Genomic DNA, 15381 nt, shown 5'->3' on the forward strand with positions numbered 1-15381 from the left:
GAATGTTTTTGAAAGATGCTGAAATTGGTTTTGCAGAAATGAACAGTATGAGAATAATAAGGGGTATTTCTAACATACGGGCGTGTAACCCTGTTCTAGTAGTACCCCCAAATGCAACAATTTACCCTAAAAAAGCACGATATGGGGTCTTTAGGACCAGTAAAGGACCCATTAACCAGTGGCTGAGCGCGTCTACCTCGATGCGGTAGCGGCTCAGCACAGGCCGGATGCCCAGGGGCACAGGGAGGATGGGTCCCCTCTCGGGGTCGGTGGGCCCGTCGACGGCTGGGAGCCCGGCCTTCCCTGCTTGGCCGATCTGTTGAGGGAGGGGAGACGGTGAGGGTCAGAGCGTGAACAACACGACCCTGCTTCATGCTTCGTTGTATTTCCATCCCAGGTTTGTGTTTCTTTAGTGGCAATACTGAAAGCAACACGTTTTGATCAAAGTCAATTTGAATGTAAGTTTAAGATGAAGAGGAAAATGTTAGAGACAATCAATTGTACTTAAAGAGTAGAAGATTTGGCAAAATAGAGATGGTGTGACTGGTTGTAGTGTAAGGAGACAGGCAGAGAGAGAGAGAGAGAGAGAGAGAGAGAGAGAAAGAGAGACAGAGAGACAACGAAAGAAAGAGAGCGAGAGACACTGAAAAGAAAGCACCTTTATTTGAGGAACAGCAAAACTATGTACGTTGATCAGAGCTCGTCTCATCTCCTCCTCATCAAAAGGCATCTGTGGAGAGGAGGAGGAGGAGGAGGGAGGCGACGACCAGGAGGAGCAACACACACGGAAAAGGAAGAGAGGAGAACGGGTGGAGAGGTGGAGGAGGAAGACGGGTGTTTTGCCCCGTGCAGCAAGTGTGTTTGAGGGCAGATTGTTTGGCGATGGGCCGTCAAGACGAGGGGGGGAAGGGGTCCACACATACATGAGACGGCGATAGGAAGAGAAAGAAAAGACGTGTTCAGATACAAGACCGGAGAAAGACACAGCACACAGGACGGGAAATGCTTGTGAGGTTCAGATCGTGGAGGTGCCAGCGGAAAGCCTAAACTGTAGTGCTTTTATCATTCATCTTATTCAGGTCATGTTGGTCATGGTCCTGTTTTCCTCAGAGTGCTCTCCAGTATTCCCGTTTGCTGCGGAGCTCCTGCATTATTCATCCTTACCTGGAGCAGCTCGAAGGCGGCCAGCAGGTCCCCTGCGGTGCTGTTCCCGCGGTACAGCTGGTAGTACTCCAGCTGCGGGGGGAACCGCGGCGGCCCGTAGTGCTCGTCACACATCTTGGTGATGGGCTTGGCAAACGCTCGACCTATGAACTCAGCTTTACCCTGAACGTGGTGGTGGTGAGGTGACATTAGAAGGAGAGAGAGAGGGAGAGAGGGAGGGAGGGAGGGAGGGAGGGAGGGAGGGAGAGGAGAAATAAAGAAAATAAAAAGAATAGTGGTATGGGACGGACAGTCAGGGAACAAGTAGGAAGTGAGTTAGTGGCATGCAGTTCTAGTGAGGGACACTTGGTGTCGCTGTGGCACAGAGTGTGCTTATTTTAACGCGGCTTACTGAGAAATAAATAAATAAAAAGCACTGCTAGGGTCAAACTCTACTCTGCACGTTTTAAAACCCAAAAAGGTTTATGGCTAGCAATAACCACCTCCACTGAGGATTATGAAGTGTCTCCCAACCGACTCATGCATGCTTCCATATTGTTAGGGAAATTATGGTGGGCACCGACTGTGTTAACAATCGACCAGCTTATCAAGCAGCAGCTATCCGTTCTTACTACTTTAACTCCACAGATTCTTCACAAACCCACCTCAACTAAGACAGAAAGAGATGCAACATGTCAGTGGCACTGGATGGAGGGAAAGGGAGAGTTTAAAGGCACTAGGAACTATTCATGCTTCACCCTACATGTATGCTACTGAACTACTGCATCTAATGTGAAACTATAGTGCATCCACACTCTACTCAGCCGACACACCAGGGTTAACATGGACAGAGGCAAGGGTGGGTGAACCAAACAGGGGCAGACAAACATAGTGCAGAGAGAAGAATGGACAAGCAGAGATATTTGGTTTAGAGCAAGGTCAAACTCACAGCATTTCACCTGTTGGTTTGGACTTCACATCGACTGTTCATTTTTGCGCATATGTCGGTCACTGACCCACATACAGCATCTACCTATGCTCCTCCCACCCTCTCACAGCCTCAGATGGTTCATTCATTCATCATTCATTCATACCATTTCATTATAATCTATGCATCTGTATTCAAAGATGTATCTATCCACCCATCTATTTATAAATAAATATATACATATATATGTATTATATCTACAAGCCCTTCCCGCTCCCTCGGCCCAGGCCCCCACCACAGTGTCCTGGTCGTAGATCTCCACCACGATGATGGGGGGGTCGTCCCGCAGCTCGCTGGCCTCCCCGAACAGCTCCACGTCGTCAAACACCAGCAGCTGGTCCCAGGTGGGGCACAGCGTCTCGCTCAGCACCTGCACACAGCAGGGGGGGGGGGGCAAGGGGGGGGCGGGCGTCTTAGAGGCAGCGGTGGCACACCCCCCCCCCCCCCCCCTCGCCCCCACACACACATGAAAAACACATCACACACACCGACTGCTGTGGCACTGCCGCCTCCCAGGATCCGTTGCGGTACTAACAATAATAGAATAATATATATAAGATATATATTTAAATATATAAGATATATATTTAAGCAATAGATCACGACAGGCTGTGAAATGTTCTCATTATACCACAGTTAAGGGGCGTTGTTCGTCCCGACTGCGCAGCGGAGGGACGAACAACGCCCCTTAACTGTCGGTTACGTAAGTATGACGAAATGAAAGTCATAGACACTCTCAATTTTGAAGAAACGAGAAAGTTGGAAAAGTTTTTTTTTAACAAATACAAAAAAGTAGTCCCTCCTGGCTGCCTGCAAAGTGCGTAGCGTCCTAGCGTCCTTCAGAGAGAAGGCTAGAGACGGTAGCTTGGTTCGCCGGCAATTTAGCCTACTGTCGAGTTCACTCACCGTGTGCCTATTGCTGTACAACATTTCCACCCTCCACAGCAATCAACATATTTTTAGGCTTCAGTGAACTATGCTATTGCTTTTATAAATAAATAAACAACAGTTCAAGTTAGGCGCGGAGTGATACTGAACTCCGTAAACTGAACGGGCGTCATATCTGTGTGTATACGCTCAATATACTTTAGTAGTAGTTAGGAACCAATCAGATCGCTTGATTTAAGCCACCCGTTTTATAAATATATATATATGGTATACTATATACAGTATACTATATATATGAAGACATCGGACTGACTTATATGTAACAAAACTGAACTATGAAATCATATGTTTGCGTAAGTGATGGTGACCAGTGCTGCTTGGTTGGACTGGTGAATTGGTATCATATTTTAGTGTGTAACATTATTTGTTTTTGTTTGTTGCATTAAAAATGTATTGAGGCCTGATTCATGCACACCTCGGAGGGCTATCAAACCAGCAACCCTTGAGGTGATTTGCCATGCACGCTGTCCTCCCTCCCCCTGTTGGTGGAGCTCCTACCTCTGTGACCTGGCTGTGTGAGGAGAAGAAGACCCTGGCAAAGGGGTCAGAGAGGCCGCTGCTGTCGGCCGCAAACAGACTGCGGGCCTGGTACATGTGTGCTCTCAGCTGGAACACCTGCTTCACTGTGGCACGCACGCACGCACGCACGCACACACGCACACACACACACACACACACACACACACACACACACACACACACACACACACACACACACACACACACACACACACACGCGCACATCAACACATATTGAACAAGGTCTGCTATTGGATTGATAGATTTATATTACTCTTCTGAAATAAAGAATGTGTCTGTTGACAGCAGAAGTTTACAGATAACTCTTTAGCTCCAGAGAAGCTACCAAAACGGGTGGATAAACTCACAATCAATTAGTTTTGAAAAACGTTGGTCGGCCGTAAGATCCAATTACATTTACAAATTAAATCAAAGGGCAAAAAGTTAATACGTTTTCCAGAAAAGTTGAGTGCAGCTCCACTAAATTGAATCTGTCTCTGTGTGGGCGTTCAGTGAATCTTAATGAAGTAGACAAAGCCAGATGGCTCCCTCCCTTCCTGAGCTCACTGTTGTAGACGAGGCTGATGGGGGGCACGGACTGGAGCCCCGGGCCCGTCCTGGCGGCTTTGGTCTCCTCGAAGCCGTTGGGCAGGCCGCACAGGAAGTCCTTCCTCTGCTTGTTGAGGCCCAGCCACAGGTAGAGCTCCAGCTTAGCCTGCACCGTCCAGCCCGCCGGGCCGAAGCCCTTCTTCCCGGGGAGCTATGCCCGGGCACAGAGGGAGAGATCAGACCAGGGAGGGGGGGATGGGTCTTTAAAGGTCATCTGTCGATGTACACATGAATACATTACATCATGTGTTCATGGTGTTGTTAACACAATCATGATGTAAAAGTAAAACTTGGACATGGAACACAAAAACATATTTCTATAAAAAGATCATTATTTTGATGCTCTGTGCACAAATGTGGGATTTGCCTCATAGCATCACATTATATAGTAAATATAATGTGATTAGCCGTTACAAGCCGTTTTGAAAATCTGTCTGTTATGACATCACAGATGGGCGTGTCCACCTAGATGTGTGCTGGATAGATCAGTCTACCAGCCTACCCAGTGGACTAAGAAATGTTACACATCCCATAACGTGCCACATAATCTTCTCTGCTGGCTTCCATACTTCCAGAGAATCGTTGGTTTAACACCAGGGTGGACCTCTCTATCTGGGGGCCCAGCCTGTTATAGCGACCCCGCCCCTCCCCCATCGAGGCCTGGGTATGAGCAGAGAGATGGAGGGGTGGAGAGGGTGGAGAGGGTCAGGAACAATACCCTGAGGAAGGCCGCTTTGACTTTGCCGCAGTCCTTCCCGGTCTCCTCGTCCACGATGGAGTAGAGGATGTCCTTGGAGGGGATGCGGGCGTACGCCACGCGCTTGTTGTTGCTCATCATCCAGATGAAGACGTCTGGGATGCTGTGCTGAGGCTGAGGGGGGGCAGAGAAAGTGAGGGGGAAACATCAGGAGGAGATCAGTGGGTCAGTAACTTCTTGGATGATCTGATGCGTAATGATACGGGAAAATTAGTTTGAAAAACTGTGACAAAAAATACTTCATTTTAAAGTTCTGTGGATATGTGTATCACATGTTTATTTATGTATAAAAACAGGATGGTTGTGTGTCTTAGTAGTTATTAGGTGTTATTACGCTTTTATCCAAAGCGACCAATAAATACAGATACATTCATATCTATATCATTTTGTTAGTGATAGTGATAGTTAGTCAGTGTTTGCCAATACTGCAAATTGGAGGAATGTGCTAAATACACTTCCGAACAAGTCTGACCAATGCCAGCGAGAAAGCTAACACAAACACTGAAAGCCGGTGTACCTCGTCAGCGAGGAAGCGAAGCCTCTGCAGGAAGTTCTGCACCAGCTTGAGCTTCTCTTTGATCGTGTTCCTCTTCACCTGCGTGCGCAGCTGCTTGGCCTGCTGGCCCATACTGTCCTGCAGGGGGCGACAGTGTGTCAGTGGCCATGTTATGCATAGGATGTGTAATTCATTCGGTTGGATTTTCCACATCAAAAAAAGATAACTGTTTTTCAAAAAAATATGTAAATATTATTGATGATTATAATTAACTTGGATTTGCTTGTAAGTAGTTATAGGATATTTATTTTGTAATTGCATTATTATTTTGTATATATTGTATATAAGTTGAGTTAAATGATAAATGTAGTATCTTCCATGATTAACAATCTATCTCTCTCCCACACACAGATAAACTCTCTTCCTCTCTCTTTGTTGGTTTCCCACTATTAGCTCAGCAGCCAGCGTACCATCTCTCTCATGCAGGATTTGAGCCGCTCTCGATCCAGCCTAGTTCTGCCAGCCTGGTTCATATCCTTGTTAGCCAGCGCCATGAAACGACTGGATGAACGAGAAAGACACATTTAATATCTCTTGGCTCATCTGAGCCGAGGGATAGACACTACAGACCTAACTACATCTCTGGACAAAGAAAACAGACAAGAGCTACAAATGAACACCAAGCTACTTTTGTTAGACTTTAATCATCAGTATTCACTGTGGTGCAATATTGAATAAAGAATGTGTATGATGTGATATTGAATGGTGAACTGGGTGGCGTACAGGTGCAGCATGTTGCTCAGGAGACAGAGCGGGTTGTCTGGTAACGAGAAGTTTGGCTGGTTGGATCCCCGGCTCCTCCTAGCTGAGTGCCGAGGTGCCCCTGAGCGAGACGCCTCACCCTCACTGCTCCTGACGAACTGGCTGTCGTCTTGTAATGGCTGACTCCACTGTCGGTGTGTGAATGTGTGCATGAATGGGTGAATGTGAGGCAGTATTGTAAAGCGCTTTGAGTGGCCACTGGTTAGAAAAGCGCTGTACGAATGCATTCCATTTACCACTGAAGAAGCCCAAAGAAGATTGTAGAAGAACGTACTTGCAGCCCGCGCCCAGCTCCTCCAGCACCCCTCTGAGTCTGCGCTCGGGGAAGGCCGTCTCTGTCTTGATGATCTCCTGGACGTCGTTCAGACCCTCCTCCTGGTGGACACAACACCGGCTTCAGCTCTCAACCGTTTACATTCACTTACATTCACATTCACGCTTCATCGATCCTGGGGCGAATCGGCGCCAATACAATCGCTCAGCTCCAGTTGAAGAATAGAGAATAGAATACATTTAAATATTGAATGTGAGGCAATGATTGTAAAGCACTTTGAGTGGCCGCTGGTTAGAAAAGCGCTGTAGAAATGCAGTCGGTTTTCCATTTAATGAGTGTAAAGGATACAATTCACTGAATATGTATGAACTTCGGTACGCAGAATCCTGTGAAAGGGGGAAAGGCTCAGACTGACCAACTTGTCGGCCATCTTGTCCATGATGTTGGAGTTGTAGAGGCGGCGGCGCTGGTCCTGCCACCAGCTCTTGATGTAGATGCAGGGCTTCTTCTCAAAGTAGGGCAGGTGGAAGTAGTTCCTGTCGTGTGCAACCATCAGATCGGTTAAGAGAGCACACAGTGAAAGCAGTGCGGGGACCGTAGCCCCAAAGCGCTGCACGCGATGGACATTCAGTCATAGAGAGTAAAGCTGAGCTGCACCTCGTCCACTTCCTTTGATGAATGGAAAAAATCATAATTGCTTGCTTTTTCAGAGTTCGTGCTTATTTTAAAAATGGAAAAAATAATAATTGCTTGCTTTTTCAGAGTTTGTACTTATTTTATAAATGTTTATAAAAAAAACAACTATTTCTTTCACATAAAAATGTAATCGAGACCGTGTTTTTTTAATGGGGAAATTCCTACCAGGAAATGCCCTAAGCAATAGCAAGCTCTTTTAAAGCAAGAGCAATCTAAATTGCTCCCGTGCGACCTTTGACGTGGGGTCCCCCCCACCTGTCTGTGATGAAGGGCTTCAGGGGCGGGGTGGAGGACACGGACAGCAGCTCGCCCTCCTCCTCCGCCTCGTCCTCGCTGGAGTTCTGGATCAGGTCCGACTCCTCTTCCTCACTCTCCCCGTCTTTCTTGCTCTTCTTGGCCGACGACGGCTTGCTCACCCCGTCTATCTGGTTGCCATAGTTACCTGCGGGAGTAGGTCGTATTAAGAGCAGATGAGATTGACTTCTTTGACCCAGAGGGGAAATGAAGATATCACAGAATAGATAGATAGATCATTTATTGTCCCCGTGGGGACATTTTTTCTCAGTGAATAGACACATGACCGTTAACCACGACAACAACATAAAAAAACAACCACTGACAAGACACATCTAAGGACATTAGACTTAGACAGACATCAACACACAAACCCCTGGCTACAGATCGCAAAGTGCATAGTGGCCAGTGTTGCACATGCCATCAATTACATGAATTACATGGAACTTTTATGGAATATATATAATATTAAAGATTTAGGTTGTTGTAGGTTGTTATTATATTAAAGATTTAGATTGTTATGGTTGTGACAAGTCAGACAATATAAGCAGAAGCTGTACTTTTAAATGGTACACAAAATTATATTTAATTGATCACTAGATCAATAAATGACCTGACTTACCGATTGTGACCTCAAAGCTGATGGATTTGTCGCCAATTTTCCGATCAATCATGGTGGCCTCCAGGAATGAGCCAAACAGGAAGAATTCTTCTATTTTCCCAGTTGCGCTCTGAACAGGACATTATAGGGGGATTTAAAAAAGTGCTGAATCAGGTTCTACATAAATTCATAAATTGATTTTGTGTTTCATTAATTGAATCATAGTATAGTGTCAGTGTATATCAGCTCTGACGCTGCATTTAATTGCGTGGTTCATTTGAGGTAAAGGAACAATTTTTTTCATTCTTAAAAGCAAGAAATCGTATTTTATAGTTGTTTTTTTTGCAGTAGCATGTCAAAGATAATAAACAGAGCTTGGCCTCCACCCAACTGCTTCCTCCGCCTGCATTTCGGTGCTCATTAACCATGGTAAGTGTAGTGTGAATCTTCTCTTCATGTCTTCCCCCTCTCCCCCTCAAGGCACAATTTACACAGAAACAGGGCTGGGAATCGGCAAAGTGGCATGAATGCAAACACCCGGACCCTGGCAGTTTGGTGAGGATGAGGACACACAAATGTCATGTTTTGAGACCCTGGCCTGCAGTAGCAATATGGATCATTATAGCACGTCAACGTGAAGGGCATTAGGGAGAGTTAATGCAGGGCTTACTCGCTCAATAACAGGGGTCAAGGGAGACAAGAGCTTGAAGACCTTTCATGGATCTCCAGAAGTCCTAAAGACATCGAAGAGATTGTGAGTGGAGATGTTTGACCAAGAGAGGTCTGATACATAATCCGCTCTTAAAGTGTAAGTGTGTAATTGTTTCAGTTATTTGGGCTGGGAGTTCTGGGAAGGAGGTGGGGATGTGTTATCATGGTCACGAACCATGCCAACCTTGTGATACTTTTGTTTTAGCTAGTACCATTGTCGTGTATGAGCATCATAATAAGCAGTGTTGGTTATAAAATCCGCCACACCCCGTCGCATTTTAGGCGACTATAAGTGTCCAAGAAGCTTAAAACTCTCTTGGACGCGGCCATCGACATCCACCGGACGGAAATCCATACATCCACACACACCTCACCGCCCCTTCGTCAGCGAAAAAACGATACAGGGTGGCCAACTCACCTCTGAGATGTTGGAAACAGACTCCACCTGTACCTCCGTGGAGCTCACAATCTCAGTGGAGGTGGTGTCCAGGATCTCCACGGCAACTGACACCAGGAGGCGGGCTCTGAAGGACACGCCCTCCCCCAGGCCCTCGTTGAGGTCCTGGTGCTCGTCCATCAGGGTGTACTGCCGGGTGGAGCCGTACATGTTGACCCAGGCCGGGCCCATGGTCGGCAGGAAGCCTACAGACGACCCAGGAGGCAACATGGAGCATTATGGCATTATTCAGAAGTAACGTTGGGTTGCATTTACATTGAGGGCGTTGAGCAGACGCTTTTATCCAAAGCGACTTACAATAAGTACATTTGTCAGAAGAAGGAGAAACAACAATATATCGCTGTCTGTACTGTAAGGAAGGGTTCATAGAACCTTGTGCAAAGGACTTACAATCACTAAGTTAACCCATTCCCTGTATACAACAAAGATAGCTAGGATAAGATGCTACACAACAACAAGTACTACCAACAACTAAGTATGACATACAATAAAGGGCGTACATCAAGTAGAGTCTAGGTGAACTCTGAAGTGTATGTAGGTATTGATTATGCGTCCTTTGGGCCTTAATGATGCAAATGATCGTGTCGATGAACTCATCCTGACTCAAGTACTTATTAAAGAAAAAGTTAAGTGATGATTCAGCGCCGCTGATTACGGTATAATTCAGTAGGCTAATTAAGATAAGCTAATAAATTAACCTGAAAGCTAATGGATGCCGATAAGCTGCACCACTTTCATTGGTTCATGTATTTCTATTTACTACCTTTGTCGCCCTCGTTACAGATCTTGCGGAGGTCAATGAAGTGGGTCCCTATGGCAACGTCGTTGACCTTATCCGAGTCTCGTATCTGGACCTTCATGCGTTTGCAAAGTGGCGGGAACATCTCGGTGAAGATGATCTGCTCGTTCCAGATGGGCTCGTAGCTGCTCTTCTGGACTGTGGTCTTTCCCTGCAAAGAGGAACACAGCATGGCTGGATTCTTTCTGGTGGAATTGTGTATCTGGTCTGTTTGCTCTGAGAATACCACTTCTGTTCATTACTGGGTGAACATTGAATTACAATAAACCGTGTCTATCTGCATATAGTTTCTTCCATCTTATTCAAGACATTTCAAAATGCATGACATCAATCCAATTGTAGCCTGTCTAAAATACACACTTCTTTATTTCACACTACATCGCACAATCTTTTTTACAAATGAAGCAACACAATTCAAATCTAAAAAGAGGATGGATTGTGATGGCCCACACCTTCTGGCCAGCAAACTGCACTTGGACGTAAGGGTCCACCAGGTCTCTGCTCTCCCCGATGAACGCCTTCTTGACGTTGGCCATGATGTTGGTGTTCATCTTTGGCAGTCCCTCGGCCCGGTAGATCTTCACGTAGAACCTGGCCCACTGCCGCTCCACCGGTACCCCCTCTGGTAGCAGCAGGTTCCTGGGGAACACATCCACATATAGAGGGGGCGACGTGGCTAAAGCAAAACACCAGCTCACCTGGGTTAACCCAGCGGGTTTAAAGATCCTGTATCGTGCTTTTTCAGGGTTAATAATTGCATTTGGGGGTACTACTAGAAGAGGGTTACATGCCTGCATTTTAAATTAAAATATCTCTTATTATTCTCACACATTTCTGCAAAACCAATTTCAGCGTCTTTCAAAAACGTTTTGTATCATGCCGCTTTAATGCCCCCCTGCCGGGTAGCTCAGTCTGCTGTGATTGGTCAGCATGCCCACTCTTTTGCGATTGGTCGAATGATTTGCCCATAGGTCTGCAAATTCACACCCCCGAGAAGCCATAAACATTGCGGGTAGCCGGGAGGCGGGACTTCTGCACTTCAGCACCGCCCACTGCACAGTCTGACGTCAAACTATTACGGAAGTAAAGTTTGAGCACAAAAGAGCTGTTTCACACACTTGTTGAGGGGCGTTCTCGGTGGGCACGAATATTCCCCCTGGCTCCGACTTAGATTTTTCTAGCTTGGAATACGTAAAACATATATATATAACGTATATACACGTCATATAACAGTAAAGCAAAGGGAAAAGTCAAAAAAGCATCATATCACCCCTTTATTATAATGCCTAAGGGCCAGGGGCCTGGTGGCTAGGTTTGAACTGTAATGCCGTGCATATTTATCTGCATATGCATGCCGTTACAATATAACCGTTTCTGAAAATGCATAGAGCCAGAGCTTTATTCTACAACCGGGGAGGTGAGATGAAGAGTAATGTACCCCTCTACGTCGTCTTCATCGGTCTCATTGGCCTTGTGCGGGGTCTTTATGGTGTCCCCCTTCCCAACCACAGCGATGTCGCACTTGATGTATCCTTTGCAGCCAGCTGTGATGTCGTCCGGATCCGACATCATGGCCCACTTGTGGTAGAACTGGTGCTCTGGGACAGGAGGTGAGGAGTGATCAGGGTAAGGGACAGGCCAACCAGTCATGGTTCATTATGTTGGCTAGTGAGTAAAATAGGTCAAGGGGACATTTCTTTACTCGATTTAGATTTTGGTTCATGTCTTGGAATACACACAAACCTTGACATGTAATCTCAGCCTCATAAAGAGGCTGAGAGGTATGCCATGACCAACATGGGTTTTACTTCTGCACAGTGGTTTGTGTATAGCATTGTGTAACACACTTTTTCTGCGTGCTACAGGTAATTCATTCACCAGGCTGTGAGTAAACGGTGCCAACATCCAGCTTGAAGGTTCCCACCAGCGTTCCGCTCCGCAGGAGGTTCTTTGAGTGGATAACCTTGTCAGAAACAAGCAAAGAGCGGCGTTATGGGAGTGTGATGTAAGGCCTTGGCTCTCTCGTTGTCATGGAAACAGCTTCAAAAAAACGAACTACTGAAAGTCTGCTGTACTATGACGTTAGAACCGACTGATGCTAAGGTAGTTAGCACCACTGATGAGGGAGCACTGAAGGGTTATAAAGAAAACTCATATTCAGAGTAGTGATACAAGGGCAGATTACACAGATGCACTTTGTTTGGCCCTCGGGGAAATCGCTTCCTCACCGAGAGTTTGATGATCTTGTCGAACATGACGTCGGGCGGGACGTGGAAGTCGAAGACAAAGTACTGTGAAAGAAGAGAAGAAGGAGTCTCTTAACCTTACCTCTTAACCATAAATTGTGTTCTTATCTGTTGCTTAACTCTGTTAAGCACAGGAGCTGTGAGGCGGATAATCCACGCCGGCAGCTCTCTCACCCTTTTAATGGGGCCATGCAGGAAAGGATAATGTAATGCAGGAGATTATAAATGCAAAGAAGAAAGCTTAAGAGCAGAGACACTTGCTGTGAAATGGAAATCAGGGGGAGGAGAAGAAAGATAATTGCCTTTTTTGATGTGACTGCCATCATGTCATGAACATGAGCTTCTCCATTTCCTCACCCTGTTCTAACACCTGGTTAATGTCCGGTTATATTCTATTTTCTGAAAAATAGCCTTAGGGATGGCCATGGTTTGAACTGATGCATATATGTTCCCCAAAGTTAAACCATTGAGACCCCTCGTCTCTGAGGAAGAAGCTCAGAGGCTTGAAGCACATGAAGGTTGTGAACACAAAGCAGACGTGGGCTCGGCTCTGTCGTCTTTGCTTAACATCCCGGGTGGCTGCACTGTGTCTGTCCACAGTGTCCGGTCCACACAGTGGGAGAATTGATTCCCGATGGCGGCCGTTACCCATCCCAGCGTGGTGCAGACGCACATCAGGCCTGTTCAGAGAGCAGCATTGTGTAAAGGCATTGTAGTAGGGGCAGTTAGTGGACTCACCTCATTGTAGTAGGGGCAGTTAGTGGACTCACCTCATTGTAGTAGGGGCAGTTAGTGGACTCACCTCATTGTAGTAGGGGCAGTTAGTGGACTCACCTCATTGTAGTAGGGGCAGTTAGTGGACTCACCTCATTGTAGTAGGGGCAGTTAGTGGACTCACCTCATTGTAGTAGGGGCAGTTAGTGGACTCACCTCATTGTAGTAGGGGCAGTTAGTGGACTCACCTCATTGTAGTAGGGGCAGTTAGTGGACTCACCTCATTGTAGTAGGGGCAGTTAGTGGACTCACCTCATTGTAGTAGGGGCAGTTAGTGGACTCACCTCATTGTAGTAGGGGCAGTTAGTGGACTCACCTCATTGTAGTAGGGGCAGTTAGTGGACTCACCTCATTGTAGTAGGGGCAGTTAGTGGACTCACCTCATTGTAGTAGGGGCAGTTAGTGGACTCACCTCATTGTAGTAGGGGCAGTTAGTGGACTCACCTCATTGTAGTAGGGGCAGTTAGTGGACTCCTTCATGGAGGTGTACTTCTTGTCGTCCCCGATCTCCACGCAGACCACCGGGTCCATGTTGAGGCCCACCAGCTGCCGTGCCTCAATCACCGTGATGCTGATCTGGACCACAGAGAATGTAGAATGGTTAGGACCCAGTGGAGCAGTGGTTTGAAACCAGTGTACCGGCTTGCTTGAGGCAAGGCTAGGTGTGGGATTCAATACATTTTCCTGACATCAGTAACAGTTATGGCATTGAGCAAGTGAACAAAAACATTGAAGGTGGTTTGTCTATCTTGACCTCTCACAAGTGATGCCCAATTAGTGAGCCGAGGTAAATTATCATGCAGAAATTAGCCTACCCTAAATCTATCAAGAAACGTGTGTTGACAGCTATTCCCCCTATTCTAGTGAGTTACTGTCTGCTGTGTGTGTGTAATTATTACAAGGAAATAAAAATGTCCTTGTTTTAATGTGACATTGATCATTGTCATCATTATTTCATTTTCATCTTTTAATTTCTCCTTGGGATGGGGTTAGGCCCCTATAGCGTTGGGAGGCGCTTCGGTGGAGGAAAGCAAACAGATCCACGTCCCTAGGAGACGAAGCAAGCGGGCTGTGTTTGTCAGGCACACATGAGATTGATCCCCTCGTTGAAGAAGAAAGAAAACATTTACGCTTCTCTCACATTCTATTATTAAAAACTAGCACAGGGGCAATAATTATCTCTGACAGATTTGCAGCCCAGACGCTCTTAAAGAATTCCCTGGGTCAAGATGAATGCAGTGTGTTTGCGAAATATTTAAAACAGAAATGAAGACATGCTAGTTTCGGTCCAACAGGTTTAGGAAGCAACAATGTTTCCCAAAGGCTTAATTATCCTTTCGGCCAAAGAACCCAGAGGGGAAGCGGAATAAGGGAAGAAATGTTTCTTTCAACATGAGTGTTGATGTTTATATGGGCTACCCGCCGACATGGATGGCTCCACTAATGAATCCACTATTTCTCCACATACAGTGTTTAGACCCCAGCCACCGGCGATCCATCATCTCTATATTTCCTCTGGTGCTCCCATCTCTATATTTATCTCACAAGCTTAACAAATAAAAAGGTTTGGTCTGAGGCAACCTCATGTATATAACTATATAACTATATCAACTAAACAATGTATTGTCAATTATTGTAAATGATATTCATGATGTCATGATCTGCATTTGTCCATTTGTTTAGTGTTGCTTCTCCCCGTCTACCAGACGACCTTTGACTTGTCCAATCACTCCCTTCCCCTCCCCTGTGCGGCCGTATCTTCCCTCCTGCACCTCATTCCCTCCTCGGTGTCTCCCCATACTGTACGAGTTCCAGTTTGTTTGGATCTATCTCTCTATCTCACATGATGTACTGTTAAATAATGTTTCAACACGTTATTCATTTCAGCATTCTCCTTTTTATAAATGTATTCCTTTTAACTTGCGTTCACTTATTGTAAGCAGAAGATATTGAGCAGGCTGAGAGAGGCATGGAAATCCACGAGAAGCACAAACAGTTTCACATCGATACGCATGTGCACACCGAACACACAGATACAAACACACATACACACACGCACACACACACACACACACGCACATGCACACACACACACACACACACACACACAGACACACACACACACGCACGCATACACACCTGATAATCCACTGGTCGGCCGGCACTGGGCTCCATCTTGATGTCTGGCTTTGATCTGTGGGAATGAAACACAACAATGGGAATCTCAATCCCTCCACCAGTTTGAGC

At 46.2% G+C, this 15381-nt stretch overlaps 1 protein-coding gene across 1 annotated transcript in view; it reads right to left on the reverse strand.

The window, feature by feature from the left end:
* Positions 1 to 15381, reverse strand: part of otofa (otoferlin a) — a gene marked incomplete at its 5' end in the record, with an annotated part of 74237 nt that overhangs the window by 17398 nt on the left and 41458 nt on the right. The window contains 21 exons of the mRNA XM_084484178.1: positions 197 to 316; positions 659 to 730; positions 1165 to 1326; positions 2367 to 2501; positions 3578 to 3702; positions 4166 to 4358; positions 4926 to 5078; positions 5482 to 5598; positions 5931 to 6021; positions 6557 to 6657; positions 6972 to 7092; positions 7508 to 7694; positions 8169 to 8277; positions 9277 to 9500; positions 10079 to 10265; positions 10567 to 10753; positions 11553 to 11712; positions 11993 to 12077; positions 12343 to 12405; positions 13579 to 13710; positions 15274 to 15328. Coding sequence (XP_084340304.1) covers positions 197 to 316; positions 659 to 730; positions 1165 to 1326; positions 2367 to 2501; positions 3578 to 3702; positions 4166 to 4358; positions 4926 to 5078; positions 5482 to 5598; positions 5931 to 6021; positions 6557 to 6657; positions 6972 to 7092; positions 7508 to 7694; positions 8169 to 8277; positions 9277 to 9500; positions 10079 to 10265; positions 10567 to 10753; positions 11553 to 11712; positions 11993 to 12077; positions 12343 to 12405; positions 13579 to 13710; positions 15274 to 15328 — 2779 coding nt within the window. The remainder of the gene's footprint in view (positions 1 to 196; positions 317 to 658; positions 731 to 1164; positions 1327 to 2366; positions 2502 to 3577; positions 3703 to 4165; positions 4359 to 4925; positions 5079 to 5481; positions 5599 to 5930; positions 6022 to 6556; positions 6658 to 6971; positions 7093 to 7507; positions 7695 to 8168; positions 8278 to 9276; positions 9501 to 10078; positions 10266 to 10566; positions 10754 to 11552; positions 11713 to 11992; positions 12078 to 12342; positions 12406 to 13578; positions 13711 to 15273; positions 15329 to 15381) is intronic.

This window comes from Micromesistius poutassou, assembly GCF_964030765.1.
Source record: "Micromesistius poutassou genome assembly, chromosome: 19".
Lineage (NCBI taxonomy): Eukaryota > Metazoa > Chordata > Actinopteri > Gadiformes > Gadidae > Micromesistius > Micromesistius poutassou.